This window comes from Pan troglodytes, chromosome 5, assembly GCF_028858775.2.
Source record: "Pan troglodytes isolate AG18354 chromosome 5, NHGRI_mPanTro3-v2.0_pri, whole genome shotgun sequence".
In the NCBI taxonomy this organism is placed as follows: Eukaryota; Metazoa; Chordata; class Mammalia; order Primates; family Hominidae; genus Pan; species Pan troglodytes.
The window spans coordinates 181,627,151-181,651,702 of record NC_072403.2 but is presented as its reverse complement, the minus strand read 5'-3'; the positions used below and the strand labels follow the sequence as shown (position 1 = coordinate 181,651,702).

The following is a 24,552-nucleotide window of genomic DNA, read 5'->3' as shown; positions in this document are numbered from 1 at the left end:
CTTCCGCGTCCTTATGTGGTGTGTGTTTGTCCTTTCCAGGATTGACGGCGGCACTGAAATCTCTGACTATACCTCTAGGTTTTCTCTTTTCCTTGTAATTCTATCAGTTTTTTGTTTTGTTTATTTCAAAGCTACTTTATTAGGTTTGGGTTATTATGTCCTCTTAATGAGTAGACACCTTCATTGTGATGACATGGTGGTCTTTATTCCTGGGAATATTTTTTGCTTTGAAATATACTTTGTCCGATATTAATATAGCCACTCTAGCTTTCTTTTGTTAGTGTTAGGATGGTATATCTTTTAAAATTATTTGTTTAAACCTATTTGGGTCTCTTTGTTTGAAGTGCATTTCTTATAGGCTGTATTTAATTGCATCTTGATCTTTTATGCAATTTGACTATTTCTGCCTTTTAATGTGTGGGTTTAGACCATTCATATTTAATGTGATTATTAATGTGATTATGTTTCAAACTCTGTCTTGCTTATTCATTTTCTATTTGCTCCTTCTGATCTTTGTTTTCTTTTTATTTTTGTGCTTTCTTTTGGCCCCATTAGATATTTTTTGTATTTCCATTTATCATCTTTTTTTTTTTGGCTTCTTAGGTGTAACTCTTTGTTTAGTTAATTTGATGTTTCTTTAATTTAAAGTATAAATCTTTAGCTGTGGTATTCTATTGTTAAGTGATATGATACCACTTCATCTCACAATAGCAAACTTCCATTTCTCCTCTCCAGGCCGGGTGCTATTATTGTCATGCATTTTACTTTTACAATGTTATGATCTAAATGTTTGTTTTCTGCCCCCCAAATTCATATGTTGAAAGCCTCTCTCCTAAGATGATGGTGTTCAGAGGTGGGACCATCAGGAGGTGATGAGGTCGTGAGGGAAGAGCCTCATGACAGGAATTAATGCCCCCATAAAAGAGGCTTGAGGGCACTTGTTGGCGCTTTCTACCACGTGAGGGGCAGCGAGAAGGCACTGTCTATGAGGAGGGGGCCCTCACCAGGCACTGCCAGCACCTTCATCCTGGACCTCCAGCCTCCAGGACGGTGAGAGAGAACTGTCTGTTGTTTACAAACCACCCAGTTTATGGCATTTTTGTGACAGCAGCCTGAATGGACTAAGACCACATTTGTTCTAAATTCCACACTAGATCATTATGAATTTTGTTTAAACAGTTACCTCTTAAAAATATTTAAATAATAAGAAAAAAAATTCTATATATTTGTCTATGTAGTTCCTCAGCAAACCTTTTGAACTTTGATTTTCTTATCTCTAAAATTAGGTGTTGGATTATATGATCTTTCTGTCCCTTAAGTAGGTCTCGCCTCCACAGAGTGGATTAATGTGGTGTGATACTCTGTGAGGGGCATGTGTGTATCTGCATGGGGTAGTACAAAATGTGTAGTTTACATTTTTACAATAGTTTATGTTTTATAAATATGTAATATATAAAAACATTAATAATAAAGCAATCTGATAATGATTGTATGTACTGGATATGTAGCTGAGGATGATGGGGTAAAGTGACCAAAGTTAGTGTCCCATCAACAAGAGGGCCAGCATCAAGCCCATCTTCAAATTCAGAGCCACAAGGCCCTGGCCCTTGGACCTGGCTGTGCCCGACACCTTGGTGCCTTCCCGTCAGGCTTGGGCAGCCTCCCTGCACACTGGCCTTGCCTGGCTCTCACTTGGAGTTTCTTGTCTGGGCCATGTGCACACACCTTACTTCTTATTTGTAGCCAAAGACAAAATGGTTTGAGGTTGTATTGGTCCATTTTATGCTGCTGATAAAGACATACCTGAGACTGGGGAGAAAAGTAGGTTTAATTTGACTTGCAGTTCCATATGGCTGGGGAGGCCTCCCAGACATGGCGGAGGGTAAAAGGCACTTTTTACATGGTGGCAGGGAAGAGAGAATGAGAGAGAAGCAAAAGCAGAAATCCCTGCTAAAACCATCAGATCTCGTGAGACTTAGTCACTATCACGAGAACAGCACGGGAAAGACAGGCGCCCGTGATTCAGTTACCTTCCCCTGGGTCCCTCCCACAACATGTGGGAATTCTGGGAGATACAATTCAAGTGGAGATTTGGGTGGGGACATAGCCAAACCATATAAGAGGTCAATTTAAACATTTACTTGCACTGATTAGGTGCTTACTGTGTCACAGTCACCATCCTTAAGTGCTTTATGTAATCATCACAGCCTTAACAAGTGGATACCTCATTACCTTCCTATCGCAGGTAAGGAAACTGAGGCATAAAGAAGTTAAAATGCCTGAACAAAAGCACACAGTGAGTAAGTGGACACGCAAGGCTTCGCACCTCATTGATCTGACTTCAGATTCCATCTTCTTGGCATGGTGCCCACCTACGCACCACAGAGCTGTATAAGGGCAGAAGAGAGGAGTGTGTTCTGCTGCCACCAGCAAGCACTGGGAAGCATCTTGAAGAAAAGCGGGGTGAGCTGTACGGAGCCTTTCGGGGCAGATTCAAGAGCAGAAAGCCATGTCTTTCTTACTATGGACACTCGGGAACTGGAGAAAGGTTTCCTTCTCAAATTTATTGACTAGAACTCAATTCCAAATCAATATTTCAAAAAAGTTTCTTATTTCTGTGAGAGGCAATATATATTATATTTCTATTAATGTGGCATTAATGCTTGTTTTTTTCTTTTTTAGTCCCTGAGTGGTTTCAAATGTGTGTTTTCATGTACAATTTATAGTTCTGAAGAGTGTGTCATTTCCAGATATTTCCTGACTGTCTCATCAATGCCCACATCATTAAAGTTAATTTCATGCCTAAGGAATCTACACTACCTTCCATTTGGAAAATGTTCTGCAGATTCTAGCAAAGTCAACAGCCAAACCGTGAATGTAAAGGCTGCCATACAGACTACAGAAGTAGGCAGCTTGCCATCGCCACGCTACCTACTTTACATTCAAGTGATTTATATAAGAGCCAAAAAAATGTGCTCCACATAGTATTGATCTTTCACTGCCATGCAGGGATGAGCTGTCCAGATGATAAATTAAGACAATGAGAACATAAGGAACTGGCTTCAAGATTTGTGGTTGCCGACGGAATTTCTTCAGCAGAAAGAGAAGGAAACTGAACTACGGAACTGGTAGGATATTATTATTTTTACTGTAAACGATCCAAGCCTGTCAGGCCTGTAACTTCCAAGTGCAATGTATTATGATCTACAGTGTAAAACAAAAGATTCTGAATTTGAGTCAGTAATAGCTGGTTTATTCCAGGTTTCAAATGTAAGTAACTTACTCTCACCAACAGTAGTCAAAATGAGAAGCCTGCTATGCTGTGGATTTATGGCTCATGGACTCTGGATGAGTTCTGCATTTATCTTCGTGGAGTGACGAATAATTGAATTGGAAAATCATGGCATCCAGAATGGAGCTGCATAAAAATCTGCTGGAGTGTTTCCGAAAAAATGAAGACCTCTGGGCCCTTATCCCAGACTTTCTATTTCAGTGGTCCATGGAAGAGCCTGCAAGCTTGGCTTTTCCATCTCAGGACTTAGCTGCAGGGTCTCAGGGCACACTGCAGAGACTCATCATCCTGTTGCCTGGAGGTGTGCACTGGCTATTTGCAGATGAGCCGCCATCCCGATGACTGCCCAATCCTCGGCTGCCTGTGCTCCGGGTCTCCATTCATTTGACCAGCAAGACCCACATCCAGCAACAAGGACTCCACCGGGATGGGAGCCTGGTGCTTTTTCTCGAACTCAGCAATCCAGCAGTGCACCTGGCTCTGTTTCCAGCCTGGCCAATGATATTCTAAGCATGAATTATTACATATTACTAATTATTAAAAATTAAATGTAATATCTTGAGCATGCCCTGTTCAATTGATGCTTCCTGAGGCCAGAATATCAACTGATCTGTTAGAATAGCAATCAGAAGAGGCTAAATTCAAATATGATCAAAATCAGTAATTAACATACTCTGACACAAGATCACTTCAGTGAGGAGTTTTTATGTGCAGAAGCCATTGCTACTTGTGGGAAATAGAAATGTCAAAGGGAGTATTGGACTTAGACCAATTTCTGATGAAATGCAGGGCACACCTTTTTGTTTGAACCCAGAAATTTGTGGATAGTGTTGGGAAATATAGTGACCTGATTTATGCTCTCATAGTTCTTAGCCATCATAGAAACACTATAAAGTTAAGAGGGCTTTATAGACACTTAGGCTGCTATAAAAAATTATCCCATTTTTATATTCAAGTCAATATGTTTTTTCAAGTCTAAAACAGTATACAGTATAGAAAAGGGCAATGAAGACAGTCTCTTATTTTAGTGATAATCTTCTGTCCTGATAACTTATTAAGTGGAGGGGAATGCAAGTTTTTAAAAAATACTTTGATATTTTTATTTTTATTGAAAAAAATGTTAGAGACAGCATCCCCCTCTTGCCCAAGCTCAACTCTTGGGCTCCTGCAATCTTCCCACCCCAGCCTCCTGAGTGTCTGGGACCACAGGTGTGGGCCACCATGCCCAGCTTATACTTTGATGTTTTTAATCAAAATGAAAGAATTTTGGAAGAAGAATTGAAAAGGAAAGATTGAAGATAAAGAAATAAAAGTATTGGCAGTTCATCTGCAGAGGCACTGAATAAGCACATGTTCTAAATCATGTAGGGTGAGGGCTCCTTTCTTTGTCTGGGGTTACAATGAACAAATCAACAGCCAGAGGCCCCAGTCCCGCATCACAGGTGCACCTGCACCGCACCCCCCACCTCAGGGTCTTCCCCATGTCCCCAGTCAGTCCTCATTTCCACTCTCCAAGGTGGAAACTGCTCTTGTGTCCATCACAGACTGGCTTTGTCTGTTCCGGGTTGTCACATGAATGCCATTTGGCAAGTTTTCTTCTCTGCTTGGCCTCTGTGTAATGATTTTGAAAATCCTCCACAATGTTGCACGCATTCTGGTTCCTTCCTTTATATCACCGAGGCATTTTCCCTTGTGTGGGAGAAACACAGTTTACCCAGCCCTCAGTTGGGGATCTTTTGATGTTTCCAGTTTTTGGTGATTACAAATAATGCTGCCATAAAAATTCTTGTACAGCTGTTTGTGTGAACACATGTTCTCGTTTCTCTTGCGAGAGACATGAGTGCAGTTGCTGAGGGCGATGTGTGCTTAACCGCAACGTAACTGCCTCTCAGTTTCGCATGGGGTTGTACATCTTGACACTCCCCAGCAAGGTATGAGAGTCTCAGTGCCATCATCTCAGTTACATGTGGTTTCTTTAGTCTTTTTAATTTTAGCCTTGAGGTGGTTGCGGAGTGGTATTTTAATTGTGGTTTTAATTTGCATTTCTTTTGTAATGAATGATGTTGAGCACTTTACCATATACTTATATGCCCATTTTTAATTGGGTTCTTTTCTAAATTATTGAATTATAGAACTTTTTTTTTTAATGTATTCTCAGCTCTAGACAGGCATTGCAGTATTTCCCCTAATCTGTGGGTTGCTTATTGGTGTCATCATGGCATCCTTTAATGAACAGAAATTGTACATTTTTATGAAATCTAGTTTTTAATTAAAATTAGATTTGGTTAATGCTTTCTGTGGCCTAAGAAACCTTTGCTAACCCAGAGACTGAGAAGATATTCTTCTGTGTTTCCTTCTAGGATGTTTGTGGTTTTTTATTCCATTTAGATCTATAACCTGTTGCTACATGACAGTATTAGCAAGCGCGTGCGAGCCGCGCTTAGCTGCCTTTTAAAACGACATCTGCCGCCGCGGAACTCTCCAGTTCATGCAACGAGGACGTCATGAAGGATGATTATTTTAGCCTCAACTGAGAGAGAGTCTTTTAAAACAGTTAAAAATCCTCAGTTACAGACAACATGCATGAAAATACAATTCATTTTTACATATATGGTAATACAAAATTCCACTAACAATGTTTAAACATTAGATATTAGAAGATAGTGAGGGATAATTACATCACAATAAATTAGGTTCCAGAGAGGCAGTTGATCGATTTAGAGCAAGCTCTTTCTTCAGTGGAACCTGGCATGAATCTTGCCTTTACCTCTTTCTGGCTATATGACCTTGAACAAGTGATTTCACCTCTTTTATTGCTAGTTTCATCAGTGAAATATTATTAAATTCAAGAAAGTTTATGAGGGAGCTACTGCAGGGTGTACGGCTGTTAAATAGATATCATTTGTCCAACACAGCTGTATTCCGTGCCCTCTGCGTTCAGCTGTTGCTCTGGGAGTGAGGGCTGCAGCGAGAACAGGCTGAAAGTCCTCGTGGAGCTGGCGTTTCAGTGCGTTTGTGTTTGTGCAGTGGGGGAGACGAACAATAATAACATGAGTGGTCATCTACGTGCTTATTAAAAGGCCACGGGTTCTATGGCTAAACGGAAGGAAGTGGGGGGCAGCTTGTGCAGGTGGGGACAGCGACTCTGCATGTGTGGTCGGGGTGGGCTGCATGACTGCCGGGTGGTGGGACGATGAGAACACAGGCCGGAGCAGGATGGAGCCTGGATGCTTGGGTCAGCAGGATGGACACTGGAGCAGCAAGTGAGAGGGAGACCTCCTGAGTGACCGGGGGCAGTGGGGCCCAGACCCCTGTTGCCTGTCTTTGTATGCGGCTTCTCTGCGTGGGACGGAAGCCACGGGAGGGTATCGAGTAGATCACTGAGGAAAATCTGACTTCTAAGACAGGGGTTTGCAGATGGCACTGTTTTTGTGAATAAAGTTTTATCAGTACGCAGGCATTCATGTAAGTGTCGACTGTGACTGAGTTCAGAATAGCAGCAGCAGAGTTTAGTGGTTATGACGCAAGCGACCTGGCCTTCAAAGCCAGAATCGTCTTTACTCTCTGGCTGCTAATAAGACACGTTTTTTCTTTTCTTTTCTTTTTCTTTTTCTTTTTTTTTTTTTTGAGATGGAGTCTTGCTCTTATTGCCCAGGCTGGAGTGCAGTGGCGCAATCTTGGCTCACTCCAACCTCCACCTCCTGGGTTCAAGTGATTCTCCTGCCTCAGCCTCCTGAGTAGCTGGGATTACAGGCACCCACCACCACGCCCAGCTAATTTTTTTGTATTTTTAGTAGAGACAGGGTTTCACCATGTTGGCCAGGCTGGTCTCGAAGTCCTGACCTCAGGTAATCCATCCACCTTGGCCTCCTAAAGTACTGGGTCTTCCTCTTGTTTTAACAGAGTCACTCAGGTTGTTGTGTTGAGGAAAAACTAGAGGAAGAGGTTGGACACGGGAGACCAACTAGGAGGTGCCTGGAGTAAATCGGAGAGATAGTGGTAAGCTCTGTGAAAAACGTAACCCAGATAAGGGGGCCCAGTGAGGGTGAGCATGGGGTCTCTCTGTGTCTAAATTACTTAGCGAAGTGATTGGAGCCTTATGAGTCCCAGTTCATTAGCTGTAGGGGTGGTAGAAATCAGTTTGTTTACTGTAGTAGTTTCATCCAACTGAAGTATGATTTATATTTATAAAGTGGGGACTCATTCACCTTTCCAAAATAGCATGAATGGACATGCCAGCTCAAACGCCTTTGGAATTTTTTAGTATTTTTCCTCATTTATTTTTCCTTAGAAGAGTTTATGTTCTTTATTTATTTTAATCTATGCCCACATAAAAATAACTCAAAATGGCCAGGTGCAGTGGCTCACACCTGTAAACCCTCCACTTTGAGAGGCCGAGGCAGGCAGATTGCTTCAGTCCAGGAGTTCAAGACCAGCTTGGGCAACATAGTGAGACCCCGTCTCTACAAAACATACAAAAATTAACGAGGCGTGGTGGCACATGCCTGTGGTCCCAGCTACTTGGGATGCTGAGGTGGGAGGATTGCTTGAGCCCAGGAGGTCAAGGCTGCAGTGAGCTGTGATTGAGTCACTGCACTCCAGCCTGGGCAACAGAGAAAGACCCTGTCTCAAAAATAAAATAAGGCCAGGTGTGGCAGCTTACACCTGTAATCCCAGCACTTTGGGAGGCTGAGGCGAGTGGATCACTTGAGGTTAGCAGTTCAAGACCAGCCTGGAAATCATGGTGAAACCTCATCTCTACTAAAAATACAAAAACTAGCCTGAGTATGGTGGCACATGCCTGTAGTCCTAGCTACTCAGGTGGCTAAGGCAGGAGAATTGCTTGAACCCAGGAGGCGGAGGTTGCAATGAGCCGAGATTGTGCCACTGCACTCCAGCCTGGGTGACAGAGTGATACCTATCTCAAAATAAATAAATAAATAAATAATATAAAATACAATAAAAATAAAAATAACTCAGAATGACACACAAGCATTAACTGGATCTGTGGGCCCAGTTGCCTAGACTACCATTTCATGTACTCAGTGGACAGCAGTTCCTGGCCTCATTAACCTTCTTGTTGATGCTAGATGTGTTATTTTAGAAACATACAAAGTAACTGAACACTCTTATAACGATATGTGCAGCTTTTCTGAAAGTTTACTTAAACAAATTCTTTTTAAAGAGCAGTTTTAGGTTCACAGCAAAATTGTGAGGAAAGTATGGAGATTTCCCTTGTGCCTCCTGGCCCCCTGTCCCTATCTTCCACCAGAGTGGTACGTTTGTTACTGTTACCATTGTTGATGAACCTACATTGACACATCATCATCACCAAAGTCCACAGTTTATCAGCGTTCACTCTTGGTGGTGTGCCTTCTATGGGTTCTGACAGGCCTACAATGGCATCATCCACCATGACAGCATCATAGTGTATGTTCTCTACATACTGTAGTTCCACTGCCTTGAGAATCTGCCTATTCATCCCTCTCTCCTTCCTAACTCCTGGCAACCACTGGTTTCTTTACTGTCTCTATAGTGTTGCCTTTTCCAGGAGATCATAGAGTTGGAATCACACAGCATGCAGCCTATTCAGATTGGCATCTTTCTCTGCATAGCATGTGTTTAAGCTTCCTCTGTGTCTTTTCATGGCTTGCTTGCTCACTTCTTTTTAGTGCTGGATCACAGTCCGTCATCTGGATGCACCACAGTTTTATTTATCAGTTCACCTACTGAAGCACGTCTTTGTAGCTTTCATATTTTGCAATTATGAATAAAGCTGCTGTAAACATCCATGTGCAATTTTTGTGTGATGAACAATTTTCAGCTTATTTTGGTAAATACCAAGGAGTACAGTTTCTGAATCATATGGTAAGTGTATGTTTAGTTCTGTGAGAAACTGCCAAATTGTCTTCCAAAACGGCTGCACCATTTTGCATTCCCACCAGCAATGAATGGGAGTTCCTGTTGCTCCACATCCTCACCAGCATTTGGTGTTTTCCATGTTCTGGACTTTAGCCATTCTCATAGGTGTGCAAGTAATCTCATTGTTGTTTAAATGTGCATTTTCCTGATGATGTGATGTGGAGTATTTTTATATGCTTATTTGCCATCGGTATGTCCCTCTTTGGTGAGGCATCTGTTGACATCTTTGGCCCAATTTTTTATCGGGTTATTTTCTTTTGTATGTATTAGATAGCAGTTCTTTATCGGATTTGTCTTTTGCATTTATTTTCTCCCAGTTTGTGGCTTATCTTCTCATTCACTTGACATTATCCTTTTCAGAGAAGAAGTTTTTAATTCCAGTGAAGTCCTGATTTTCAGTTATTCTTTCATAGATCATGCTTTTTTTGTTGTATCTAAAAAGTCATTGCCATACCCAAGGTCATCTAGGTTTTCTTCTATGTTATCTTCTAGGAATTATACAGCTTTGCATTTTGCAGTTAGGTTTGTGATCAGTTATGAGTTAACTTTTGTGTGAAGGGTGTAAGGTCTATGTCCAGATTCATTTGTTTTTTTGCATGTGAATGTCCAGTTGTTCTATAGCACCATTTGTTAAAGACTTTTTTCTTCATTGTATTGTCTTTGCTCCTCTGTCAAAGATCTGTTGGCTGTATTTATGTGGGTCTATTTCTGGGCTCTCTATTCTGTTCCATTGCTCTGTTCAGCACTGTCTTGATTACTATAGATTCATAGTAAGTCTTGAAGTAGGGAACTGTTACCCCTTCAACTTTGTTCTTCTCTTTCAACACTGAGTTGGCTCTTCTCAGTATATGAAATATGAAATATTTCTATGTATATATTGAAGGTCTTTTGCTTTTCATACATACAGTGTGATGTTTCAATACATGTATACACTTTATAATGATCAAATCAGGGTAATTCGCATATCAATCACTTCAAACCTTTATTATTTCTTGGTGTTGGTAAAATTCAGAATCCTCTCTTCTAGCTGTTTAAAAAGTACAATAAATTATTGTTTATTATAGTTTTTTTGCCTTTCTATGTAAATTTCAGAATCATTTTGTTGATATACACAAAATAATTAGCTGCACTTTTGATTGGGGTTGCACTGAATGTGTAGATCGAATTGGGAAGAACCGACACCTGGACAGTATTGTCTTCCTATCCATGGACATGGAATAGCTCTCCATTTATTTAGTTCTTCTTTGATATCCTTCATTAGAGTTTTGTCATTTTCCTCATATAGACCTTGTACTTATTTTGATACATTTATACCTGTTTCATTTTTGGGGTGCTAATGTAAATGATATTGTGTTTTTAATTTCAAATTCCGCTTGTTCATTGTTGGTATATAGGAAAGTGATTAACTTTTATGTATTAACCTTGAAAGTGATTAACTTTTGTATATTAACCTTGAATTCTGCAACCCTGCTAAAATCACTGTTTGTTCCAGAAGGTTTTTTTTTTTTGGTAAATGCTTTCAAATGTTCTATGTAGACAATCATGTCATCTACAAAGTCAGTTTTGTTTCTTCTTTACCAGTCTGTATACCTTTTATTTCCTTTTCTTGTCTTATTGCATTAGCTAGGAATTCCAGTATAATGTTGAAAAGCAGTAGTGAAAGGGGATATCCTTGCTTTGTTCCTGATCTTAGTGGGAAAGCTTTAAATTTCTCACCATTAAGTGTGATGTTAGATGTAGGTTTTTGGTAGATATTCTTTATGAAGTTGAAGAAGTTCTCCTCTGTTCTTAGTTTACTGAGAATTTTTATTATGAATGGGTGTGGTATTTTGTCAAATGATTTTCAGTATCTATTGATATTTTTTAGCCTATTGATGGGATAGATTACATTAATTGATTTTTAAATGTTGAATCAGCCTTGCATACCTGGGATAAATCCCACCTGGTCAAGGTGTATAATTTCTTTTGTACATTGTTGGATTCAACTTATTAATATTTTATTGAGGATTTTTGCATCTGTGTACATGAGAAATATTAGTCTCTAGTTGTCTTTTTTTTGTTGTTTTTTACTGTCCTTGGTTTTTTTGTTAGAGTAATGCTGGCCTCATAGAATGAGTTTGGAAGCATTCTTTCTGTTTCTATCCTTTAAAGGAGATTATAGAGAATTGGATTCATTTCTTATTTAAATATCTGGTATAATTCACCACTGAACCCATCTGGGCCTAGTGATTTCTGTTTTGAGAAGTTATTAATTATTGATTCAATTTTGGATATAGTCTTATTTAGATTGTTTCTTCTTGTGTGAGTTTTGGCATATTGTGTCTTTCAAAGAATTGGTCCGTTTTGTGTAGGTTATCATATTTATGGGCATAAAGTTGTTTATAGAATTCTCTTTTTATCTTTTTTATATTATAAGATCTGTACTTGTGGTGTCCCCTCTTTCATTTCTGATATTAGTAATTTGTGTCCTGTCCCTTTTTTTCTTGGCTCTCTCCCCACTTTCACTTGTGAGAACATAGTCAAGAGCTAGATTGTAAGTAAAAACTGTCTCTAACAAACTAAGGAGGCCCTGTGAGATCTCGCCAGTAGTTTGAGTTTTACATAAGCCAGCGCCCCTAGTACAGTTACTGTTGATTAGAAACATGGCCAGACAGCTGGAGATTTTACATAGAAAGTTCTTTCATAAGTTATTCTCATTTTGTGGTAGCTCCTTGACCATTGCATCCATGCTAAGCTTTGCTTGAGCTGTGGAACCCTTCCATGATGGGTTTGAGGGTCTGGGGATAGAAGGGATTTGTGTCCTATTTCTCATCTGGAAACTGGAGAAGAGACGGCCTCAGGTGTGCTCAGTGGCACGAAGAGGGTGGCTTCAGTGGTTTAGAATCTGCGGCCAGGCAAGTCTGAGGAGACTGTGGATACACATCTGCCCTATCCTCAGTGTCCCCACGGCTCTCCCTGAGCTCCTGAGGGCCCAGGAAGACTCAAAAGGGAAGCAGAAGGGAGTGCACGTGGAGGCTGGCAGTGAACCAGCTTCCTGTGGGAGCTGGAGCCCAGGTCCCTGCAGCCCAGCAGAGTGGCTGTCACAGAGCTGCCGTGAACGCTCCTGTACACAGGTTTTGTGTGAACAGAAGTTGTCTTTCCTCTGGGGCAAATTAGGTATGCAGTTGCTGGGTTGCTGGGCAGTTGCTTGTTTCCTTTTATTGGAAACACTGAATTGTGTTCAGAGTGACCATACCCTCTTACATTCCCACGAGCAGTGTGTGTGAGTGACTCATTTCTTCATGTCCTTGCCAGCATTTGATGTTGTCACTGTTTTCTATTTGAGCCACAGAGATAGGTGTGTCTGATAGATACTGCATTGCGGCCTTGATCTGTGTTTCCTTAATGGCTGGCGAGGCTGAGCATCTTTAATGTGCTTGTTTGTCATCTGTGTAAGCCTCTTGGTGGCTTATAGGATATCTGTTCATATCGCTTACCCTTTTTCTTTTTTTCTTTTCTTTTTCTAATTGCATTCTTTGTTGTTTTCCTGTTGAGTTTTGAGAGTCGCGTTATATATATGTATATATAATTACTATGTATCATAAAATTTATATGTATGTGTGCCTATATAGAAAGTATATAGTCTAGATACTAATGTTTTGTCAGATATCTATCTTGAAAATATTTTCTCCAATTCTGTAACTTGCCTTTTCACCTTTGTATCCTCTTAACAGGGTCTTTCACAGAGCAGAAGTTTTTTATTTTTTGGAGACAGGGTCTCACTCTGTCACCAAGGCTGGAGCGCAGTGGCACAGTCTCAGCTCACTGCAGTCTCTGCCTCCCAGACTCAAGTGATCCTCTGACCTTAGCCTCCTGAGTAGCTGGGACTATAGGCACCACCATGCTGCACTAATTTTTGTATTTTTACGTAGAGATGGGGTCTCACCACCTCAAACTCCTAGGCTCAAGTGATCCACCTGCTTTGGCCTCCCAAAGTGCTAGGATTACAGGTGTGAGCCACCAGGCTTGGCTGGATGAGGTATAATTTATCAACTTTTCCTTTTATAGATTCTTCTTTGGTGCAAAGTATAAAAACTCTGCCTAACCCTTGATCCCATGGATGTTTTCTTATGTGCTTTTCTAAAAGTTTTATAATTTATTTTACACCTTTATCAAATATTGATTGGGCATATTTGTGTAGGTCTATTTCTTCATTCTCTATCCTGTTTCATTGCTCTGTTTCTTTGTCTCTTCACCAATACCATACTGTCTTGATTAGTGTGGCTGTAAAGTAAGCTATACTGTGAGATAGAGTAATTCCTCTCATTTTATTCTTGTTTGTCAAGTTTTAGCTATTGTAGGGCTTATGCCATTCCAGATAAATATTAGAATAAGCTTGTCTGTGTCTACAAAAATTCTTTTTGGAATTTTGATAAAAATTGCATTAACCCTATAGATAAATCTAGGGGAGAATTTACATTTTTACTATGTTGAGTCTTCCAGTACATGGAACATGGTTTGTATTTCCATTTATTTTGATATTTGATTTCTTTTGTCAACATTTTGTAATGGTCAGCATGCATATACTATAGACTTTTTTAAAAAGTTATACCTAGGTATATAATTTTCTTTAGAATGAATGTAAATAATACTGTGTTTTAAAAGTTGGTTTCCACATGATCATTTTTAGTATATAGAAATGAGACTGATTTGGGCTGGGTGCAGTGGCTCACACCTGTAATCCCAGCACTTTGGGAGGCCAAAGCAGGTGGCTCACTTGAGGCCAGGTGTTTGAGACCAGCTCAGCCAACATGGGGAAACCCCAACTCTAATAAAAATACAAAAATTAGCTGGGCGTGGTGGTGCCTGTGGTCCCAGCTACTTGGAAGGCTGAGGTAAGAGGATCGCTTGAACCTGGGAGGTGGAGGTTGCAGTGAGCCAAGATGGCGCCACTACACTCCAGCCTGGGTGACAGAGCGAGACTCCATCTCAAACAAACAAACAAACAAACAAACAAACAAAAAAAAGAAAAAGGAAAAGAAATGAGACTGATTTTATGTGATGATATTATATCTTGCAACTTTGATGAATTTACTTATTAGTTCTAAGAGTTTTTTTTTAAATAAATTTCTTGGGATTTTCTCTGTAAATAAGCATGTCATCTGCAAATAGGGACAGTTTATTTCCTTCCCCAAATCTGTCCTACTCTTGCCTATCTCAGTCGCTATACCTTAGAGCACTATGTGGACTGAGAGTGTGAGAGTAGACATCTTTTCATTATCCCCAGACTTAGGGGGAGAGCATCCAATCATCACCATTAAGTGTGATGTTAGTTGTGTTTTCTTGATGCTGTTTATCAAGGCAATGTTCCTCTCTTCCTGAATTGCTGAGTTTATCGTAAATATGTGTTGCCTTTTCCAAATACTTTTCTGCAACAATTGTTATATATAATTTTTCTTTTTTAGCTTGTTGATGTGGTCAACTGTGATGTTTTGATATTGTATAATGTAATATGTCAATATTTGAAATCTGCATGACTCAGTGAACTGATGTTTTCTACATGATTAATGCATGTTGTTACAAAATCATGCATTGGTGAAAATCTGTTCAAAGTGGAAGATACACCAATAGATTTTAATGCTTCAAAATGCAATTTATTGACAAGGTTTCAAGTTTCACAACTCACATAACCTTTAGGAAATATATACTCATCATGTTTTGAGGTAGTATTAAAAAAGAATATTCACAATTATCTGAAATGACTATTAAAAATACTTCTTCCTTTCCCAACCTCATATCTTCAACCCAAACAACAGATTGCAACAGACTAAATGCTGAAAAAATATAAAATCATGCCATTCATCTCACCAAATTTGTTTTTGTTTAGGAAAATATAATTACCTTATAAAATAAGTTATGTTAAAAGGTAATGGATTTATTATTATGAATTTAATTAAATACATATTTTTAAAACTTTTCATTTTCAATTTCTAATTTGCTAAATATTGGTAGAAATGACCCACATGAGTAAAAGCCCTTTGGAATCCTCAATAACTTTTAAGAGTATGAAGGGGGTATTAAGACCAAAATGTTTAAGAACTGTTGTCCTATGATGGGATTATTCTGGCTTTAAATAGTTCCTTGTACTCACTTTGGTAAGACATTTCTCTAGAACTTTGCCTATGTGCTGAGTGTTCAGATTTATTCGTGTAAAGTTGTTTATTGCATTTTCTTATTTTTTGCTTAACTTTTTAAAAGCTTTTGATATTATTTGAAACTTATAGAAAAGATATAAAACGAATATGTAAAATACTATATATTTTACCCAGATTAAATAATTGTTTTATTTACACATTTCCCATTTTCTTTATTGATTTATTATTTATTCATATTCCTTCCTTCTCATTCTTCTTACATGTAGCTGATTAGCACCTTCACTCTGGTTAGTCCATGCTGAGATGCTCTGTAAGTCTAAAATACATTTGAGATTTTGAAGCCATAGTACAAAAGATACGTGTTCTCAATAATAACTTTTATCTTGATTATGTATTGAAATATTTTCATGTAATGAATTAACTCAAATATCAAAATTAAATTACTTTATTTAAAATATGGCTACTGGAAAATTTAAGATTATACATATGGCTTGCATAATATTTTTATTAGATTGTATATATTATAAATTTAGTTTCCAAACTGCTTGAGAGTTAGTTGAAATATGATTCCCTTTATGCCTAAACACTTTAGTATGCATTCCCTAAGACCTGGGACATCCCCTTACATAAATAGAGGACAATTACCAAAGTCAGGAAATGTAACATTAATACAAGACTATTATCTATATTTATCTACTCTACAGTTCACTTCCAATTTTAACATTTAAAAATGCTTTGTCACCATTTTCCTCTTCAGGATGATGCATTTCATTTAGTTATTTTGTCTTAGTCTCTTGGAATAAATTCTAAGCCTTTCTGTCTTTCTTGACCTTGACATTTTAAAAAAGTACAAGTCAATTCCTTTGTAAAATTTCCTCATTTGACTTTTTTGATATTTTCTTATAATTAGATATTTTTTTGGTCAGGAATGCCACAGAAACAAAGTTGTACTTTTATCAGTAGTTAAATGATGTTGGTTTGTTGCAATTACTTTGTTTAATTTAATAACTGGCTAAGATACTGCTTATCAGATTTCCCTATTATAAAGTCAATATTTTTCTTTCTAAAATTAATAAGTGGTTTTTGGCTACATACTTTGATATAAATATCCTATTTATCATTAAACTTTTAACTACCAATTTGATGATTCGTTGATAAAATTTGGCATTTTTGCATATACATTTTTACCTCCTTAAACTCACCTTTAAAAATAAATTATGAGCTAGACAGTATAGTATGAAAGTGTCATCCTCAGGATTTCTGCAAATGTCTAAAATCTATACCCCTTTCCTATGAAAAGTTTGAAGCAGGAGCAGTGGACCTATGTAACAACAGTTTGTCTTCAGAAATCATGAAATTGTTCCCTTAATATAAAATTTTGTTCCCTATTTGTCTAGAGGAGGAGAACACCTAGAAATAGTCATTCATTAAGAAAATAATTAATCTTTATTAAGTGACCATGTTAAGATTTATCATCATTATTTATTACATTAGAATTTTTTAAGTCTCAAGATATTTTGGTTAACTTATGCCTACTTCTTGGATAGAGTATAAAATTCATTAAGTACTTTTTTCTTTTCCTTTTACCAGATTTGCTTATGGTTGCAACTTGTAGGGGTTACCGGGACCATCAGTCCTTTTGCTGAAAATTTTCTAGTCATCTGTCAGTTAGACCAAGCTTTTCTTCTATTAGATCTCTCAAAAAGAGTTCGTGGTTAGAGAACACCCAAGTTCCTGCAGGTTAAAGCTACTTTTCTATGGCCTCGTGCCTGAAGGCCAGGCTGGCTGGTTCTGCAATTCTCAGCACACGTTTTCTTATTGACATGTCTGACAGCGGTGCTGCCCTGTGCTGTGTGCTGTGCTTGATGCAGTCAGATTCCTCTGCAGCTCATTGATCCCCGTAGAGAATTATCAATGAAGTCTGATTGTTTCACTGATACACAGCTCAGAGTAGATCGTTGTGGGTCAGGATATAGATTTGTGTCCTTTTTTATGAATCTGGAAGTTTTTCTTATAGTTTTAAATATTGGTTTGTTCTACTGTTTATTTTTACTTTCTTCAGAGACTCTGGTTTTGTGTATGTTATTTCTTCTTGGCCTGTCATTCATTTTACTGTTTTCCTTGTCCTTTTTGTCTTTTTAACCTCATTTCTATTTTAGGGTTTTTTTTTTTCTTGCCTTTCCTTAATGGTCCTTATTACATTTTTATTTGAGTCTGCTTTTCCTTGTTCACCTTGCAATTTATTGTAAATTCTGAGGGAGGCTTATTTTAGATAGAAAACAACCAATTAAATCGAAGGCTAGAATAAAGATTTCTTCAGTGATGCAGAGAAATGGTGTTCATGTCCAAGGCACTCCCCCTGGAGAGTTTACTTGAGCAGATACACCAATAAAATGAGGGTTCTGAGAACAGAGAAGGCACAGAATCCAGGAAATAACTAATCTAACCCAGGAGAGTGATGGAGGGAAATCTCAGGCCTCAGCTATGTCTCAGGGTTAGAAAATACCAGGTCCAGGTTCATGCAGGTGGACAGAAAATTTTGGGAAGATCTCGGGGTAAAAAGAGTTTCTATTCAGGCCAGGCGCGGTGTCTCATGCCTGTAATACCAGCACTTTGGGAGGCCAAGGTGGGAGGATCATGAGGTCAGGAGTTTGAGACTAGCCTGACCAAAAAATGGTGAAACCCTGTCTCTACTAAAAATACAAAAATTAGCTGGGCATGGTGGCGTGCGCCTGTAATCTCAGCTACTCAGGAGGCTGAGGCAGGAGAATTGCTTGAACCCGGGAGGCAGAGGTTGCAGTGAGCCGAGATCTCGCCACTGCACTCCAGCCTGGGCGACAGAGCCAGACTCCCTCTAAAGAAAAAAAAAAAAAAGATTCTATTCAATAAGAGCAATACTGAGAAGATAGAAAATCTTCAAGATATGACAGAAATATTTTTTCATTAATAATGAAAGGAAAATAAGTTTAAGAAAACAAAAGAATATATGATCTCAATGTGAAAGAAGTCAATATAATTTTAAGCATCGTGATTGTAAGCAAGTTATGTGGTGTGGGGCAAGAGTGCATTTCAGTTGGGTGTGAGGAATGTTTTGCTTTTGTTACCTAAATAGTCATTCTAGGGGCCATAGAGAAGGAACAGCAATCCTAGTATGTTCTTGACTGCATGATGAATAATTTTACACAAGCAAAAGAAAGAAAATGATGATTAATGATTTTGAATTTCTTTATACCATCCATAGGAAAGGATAGAAAACCTGGTTGTAGCTATAGAAAACCACCTAAATGTTAACAGCTATGGCCATTCAAAATTTGGTTAAAATTTGGTTAAAATGTGAGAAGTGAAGGTGGGTAGGCCTGATGTCGGGAGGTAGCATTGCTGATGGACTCATTTTTCAGAGAGAGGAGTCTATGTAGGTTAACAGAAGAAAATAGTAAGAATCATAATATCATTGTATAGCCCTGGGAATGTGAAGTCCACAGGGGTTATTGTGTTTCCCAAGGCTTATTGTGGCTGAGGTAACCTCTCTTCCTTCACAGGAGGGAGCCAACAGACACAAGCTGAGTTTTTTAAATTCCTTCACCCCCACCTGTGGACAGGACACAAACTGGTTTTGATCAGGAACAGCACCCAGCATCGTCAGTCTTAGCACTGACATTGCCTCCTTGGAACGGGCTTGTGAGTGGGGAGGGCTGGGATGAAAGACTGTTGATTTGGGGTATAAGTTCTCTGAACTGCTTAGATTGAGATGTGAATCATGTTATTTGATAAGGTTTGTTTTTTTTTTTTAAGTAAGGGATGGTGGTGGATGTCTAACATGATACATGGAGCAAGAAGGAAGTGAGGTATTTGGGGCAGTAGGCAAAATGAAACACTGACAGAGACGGCTGACTGCCAGAGCTTTATCTGGAATCACTATTTCCTGTCAACATGAAATGGAATATTTTGGCTGGGTCAGTTGCTTATCCTTTGTCCAATTAACTGTGGACAAGTGATGGCCAAGTTGCTTCCCAGCGGGTTGGGGCGATGGGGGAGATCCCTCAATGAAGGATGTGGAGGTCCAGTTCTTATAGGCAGTGGACAGAAGGGACTGGGACACTGTGGTGAGGCTGTCAGAAGACCAGGGGGCTGTGCGATGGAAACAACTCCAAAGCTTTGTACACCGTTAGTACAAAATGGAAGGCATGTAAACCATGAAAGGGCAGTGTGCATCCACCCAGTTGTGAATTACACCCTAAGCTATTGCTTATTAATGATAAGGGACTAGAATGTCAACTCATTCTAATAAATTAGAGGAGATTCAAATTTGTCTTCAAAATAAAATCTTTCTTATGCTGAGCTATGTTTCCTTCATTAAGATAGAACAGGGTAAGTGCGAGAAACTATATGGCCTACACATTTATTTGGTAGTCTGTAATGTGTGTATTTCATGGGATTATATCATAGGAGTAATGTCATGATTACAAAATGTCATTTACTATGTGTACTGAAGAACAAAAAATCTTCATATTACTGCATATGGTTAGTGTTTGTATATATACATGCGCATATATATATATAAGTGTGTTTGTGTGTGTGTGTGTGTGTGTGTGTGTGTGTGTGTGTGTGTGTATTCCAGTATGTGGAGGCTTGACTATGTTGCAGGCCTATATAAATAAACCAGTGAAAAGGGAGACCTTAACTGAAATTGCAAGGTCCTAGAGGGAGATGAGTTTTCCTGGAATGAAAAAAAGGAGAGGAAGAGTAGGAAAATAACTATTTCGAAGGAAAATATCTATTTCTGGTTTCAGGAGTGACTTAAAGAATTGCATTTTAGCTTGTGAAAGGTGGGATATCCGTTCTTAAGACTGACCTTATGGGAGGAGTCCAACCATTTGCTTTGCTTCCATGTTATTGAACTATGTCTCACAGTTGGAAGTTTCAGAGAGATTGATTTTCGCTCAGTGTGACAAAGCACTTTCTTCAGATTAAATGACATAAGAGTACAGGCTGTTGAAAAGAAGTTTCATGCTACTCTAAGCAGACTGAAGGATCATCTGGAGATGTTACAGAGAATGTGTGTAAGGTTAGTGATTGACTAAATACACACAAGGTGTTTCACCACCCTGTGACCATCAGGATCCTGCCAGACTTAATGTTCAAATTTGAACACTTTATTATGGAAATTTAAAACATATATTCAATGTTAATATAATTTCCACACACCCAACTGTGGCTAGCCTAGCTGCCCCAGTTGTCAGCTCACGGCTTATCTTGCTGCATCTCTCCCCACCCCCACCACACATACACACCCAATTTATTTTGAAGAAAATCTTTGGCATCCCATCATTTTGTCTGTAAATGCTTCAATATATAGTTATATCTACAAAAATCAGGGACTCTTGGCCATATATTTTTAAACAACTTTATTGAGATATGATTTTCACACTCCTGGTCATTACTTTAATACATAACCCAAACCCTTCTATTTCTTGCCATTTCCCCCGGCTTTTGTCCAGACCACCGTCTCTTAACAGCTGGGCTGCTTCAGAATACTCTGGCTTCCCCCCATGTCCATTACTGCCTCTTCTACACCCACAGACAGATGGCCTAAGACACAGGTCAGATCAAGTGATTCTTCTGGCACTACCCCCATGGTGGTTCATTCTACCCAGAATAAGATCGAAGCCCACGCCCATCACGTCAGTGACCTCCCATCATCTGATCCTTGCTCACATTCCACCCTCCATCCACTCTCCCCCATCTGATACTCTCCAACATTGTAGGCAATTTTTCTGCTTCTCAATCATTTCTATTTTACACCAAGCTCTTCCACTTTGGGAGTTTGGCATGTGCTATTCTTCCTGACTAGGATGGTTTTGCAGAGATTTTCTTATGAATGACTTCTTGTCTTTCAGATCTCAGGTCCTAAATCATACCTTCAGAGAGTCCTTCTCTGACCACCCAATTTAAAGCAGCCCTCTTACTCATTCCCTATCACATCACCCTATTCTATGTTCATTGCAGCACACAAATCTCTAAAATTGTCTTGTCTATTCATACATTTCCTTATTGGATGCTCCTCCCTGAAGAGCATAAGCTACGTAAGAAGAGAGATCTTGCCTGTATTGTATAATGTCTGGGAGGCAGCTGGCCTGCGATTCCTCCCTCTCAACCACTAGGAATACCAAGGGGCACTTGAAGAAAAAGAAAGAAGACAAGTGACCTACACGCGTCTCTGTTATATGAGGATAATAGGCCTCCTGGTAAATAGAGTCATGATGTTTGCTATGAAAAGAGCCCTTATCTATGTTCTGGTTTTAGCAGGATTTCTCTGGGTTAGGATTGCATGGTAAATAAATTTGTGGTCTATGGATCCATGAGTCATGGCTCTCTAGAGAACCAGACAGCTATTTGAAGTATTAAATGGAGATGTTTCATAACCTACATCCCTGTCCCTATGTGAACTAAACCATGTACCTTACCCAGAGACTAAGAGGGAAGGGAAGACCTGGAGACCCACACACGATGTCTTAACCTCTTCCTGCTTTTCTTGTGCCTCTTGGTGGCTGTATCCCTCTAATGATTGGAAAAGCTGGGTCCTAGGTGAGATTTCTGGTTTGTGTCTGACTTAACATCTGATCACTTTTGTGAGCCCAGCTGCCTAATCCCAGAGCCTAGAGCACTGCTTGGCTTAAAGAGCATTTGGTGAATATTTGTTGTGTGAGTGAGCATGATCACACATTTGTGCAAGGGTTGGCAGAGCCATGGTTTTCTTTTGTAGTTTTTTTTTTCATTTATAAGCAATCCGTGTCAGAATAAGACCAGTTTCATTAGTTCTGCACTTTAAATGGGAGATTCAGACATCTAGAATTAAACCTAGGATTATCACAGCATTTGTTAGAATTGAGGTTCATAAAAATAATGGACCTAATTTGGAAAATGTGGCCTTGCAAATATTTAATGACTTCACTGTAGCTGGTGGAGTGAAAGTGTAGCTCTGGTGATGCACATGGACTGAACTTGAGGAAAGTGGGGTGTCCTTGCTGTTATGCAAGGCTCATATCAGATGTGGTCCTTATATAAGGCTTATGATTGTATTTTTTAAAGCTCTACCTGAAGGGAATCTTAAAAGGAAAAAGTCCTCAAGTTATAAACCGCAGAAAACCTTATGCTTTTTTGAACTATTAGCCCAGTACTTCATTTTTATTCCTTTTGAGCCTATTTTTTTCTGTTGGCACAGAGGATAATTTAATGCTTTCCAGAAATGAAATCTTACAGGCATGCTGGCAACTTCTGGATTTGCTTCTGTAAAGTGATCTCTCAGCCTTGTGTGTAGTTATTGGTTTTAATTCCTTTAAATTAAAGTATGTGGGAACAGTATTGGATTTAATGGAGACAAAGTCTGGAACAGTGGATTGGCCCTGGTATTTTCTGCTGGAAACATTACTCTGAAGTGAATACACTGGGTGTCAGAGCTAAACAATAATTGCTCTTGTTTATCATTTACAGTGTGTACAGATCTGGTGAGAAACCTGTACTCTCTAACCTTCATCTTGAACCTCCTTTGTTGCTCTTGTCTGACTTACCAAGTTCTGTGGTCCACATACTTTATGAAAGTGGAGCTTTGCTAAGCCGGGGTGGTCTTGGACAGGCAGATGCACATGGTTAAGTTAAATGACATGGTCGTTTTAAGCTGCATTAAGTACATCTGGGCAACAGTTAGTAAGCCCTTCCCAGGATAAGGTGAACTACTGGAACATATTTTATTGCCTTTTAATTTTGCCTTTGGATTTTCATGATTTATGTTAGATTATAAAAGAAAGAAAGAAAAAAGGACTTATAATAGGTTAACCTATTTTTTCCTCGTTGCTGAATTTGAGTTTGAAATCCTTCATGGTATTCCTGTGTGGCTCCAATACCTTTTGATTGTCAGATCCAAGAAAATCTAATACAGTTTTGAGTCTTAAAACTGTGGAAAGGGAAAATCGGCCCTGGCATGTCAAGCAAGCTGTATTTATTATTTGGATCTGAATAGATTTTTATCTGATGTTCCTTAGGTGCTCTGATGCTTCTTAGGTGATCTGAATGTAGTTGTTTACTCTACTGTTAGGTATCAAACAATGAAAGGATCTTCATACCAGATGGGCCCTAAAGACCACCTGATTCCATTTTTAGCCAAAAGAAAATAAGTGACTAATTGAAAATTACGTGCTTGTTCATAGCAGAGCTAGCATCATAGAGGTCTTCTTGAATCCTGGATTGGTGCTGTTTTTGCACTATGCCATGGTAGCCTTGTAGTATTAGAAGTTTGCCTTTGAATGATTTGGTATTTTATTTTCTAGACAAGTTTTTTTTTGTAAAATTATACCTTAAATAATTCACAGAAGAATTTAATAGATATCCATAGGTATTTTTCATACTAACATGTTCTTAAGTATAAATAAGTTCATGTTTTACCTAGCTAACAAATTAGTATATCCAGATGTTGAATATATGAAATTCCTAAAGCAGGGAAGCAAAGAATAAGAGCTAGAGCTGACCAAGAAAAAAAAAGAGAAGACTCAAATTACTAAAATCAGGAACAAAAGAGAGACCATTACCACCAACTTTATAGAGATTTTAAAAATTATAAATGAATATTTTAACTACTATATTACAATAAATTAGATAATTTAGATTAAATGGACAAATTCCTAGAAAGACATGAGTTACTGAAATTGATTCAAGAATAAGCAGAACATTGAACTAGATCTATAACAAGTAAAGAGATTAACTTAGTAATAATAATAAAAAAAATTCCCACAAAGAAAAACCAAGGATAAGATGGCTTCACTGGTTATTCCTACCAGACTCTTAAAAGGGAATTAATATGAATTCTTCACAAACTCTTCCAATAGATAGAAGAGGAGAGAATACATCACTCTGTGAGATGAGTATTACCCTGAGTCCAAAACCAGATTAAAAACATCAAAAAAATTAGAAAACTAAGACCAATGTTTTCTGTGAATAGAAATACAAAAATCTCCAACAAATTACTAGCAAATAAAATCTAGCAATCTGTGAAAAGGATTACACACCATCAGCAAGTGGGATTCATCCCCGGAATGCAAGGTTGGTTTAACAAATGCAAATTAGCACATGTAATGCATCACATCAGCAAAACAAAACCACACAATCATATCACATACACAGGAAAATGATTTGACAAAATTTAACAACCAT

At 38.7% G+C, this 24,552-nt stretch overlaps 1 protein-coding gene across 27 annotated transcripts in view; it reads left to right on the top strand.

Moving 5' to 3' along the window:
• The window catches only part of WDR27 (WD repeat domain 27), a 247,248-nt gene that overhangs the window by 140,369 nt on the left and 82,327 nt on the right, over positions 1 to 24,552 (top strand). For 3 of the 27 annotated variants that reach the window (XR_010158280.1, XM_054686547.2, XM_063813697.1), the window contains one exon: positions 2,246 to 3,854. The exons of the other annotated variants lie outside the window; for them this stretch is intronic. Coding sequence is in view for 2 of the 3 variants with exons in the window: in XM_054686547.2 (XP_054542522.1) it covers positions 2,246 to 2,395 (150 nt within the window). In the remaining variant the exon portion in view is untranslated. Of the gene's footprint in view, positions 1 to 2,245; positions 3,855 to 24,552 lie in introns of those variants that run through there. 27 annotated transcript variants of the gene reach the window in all.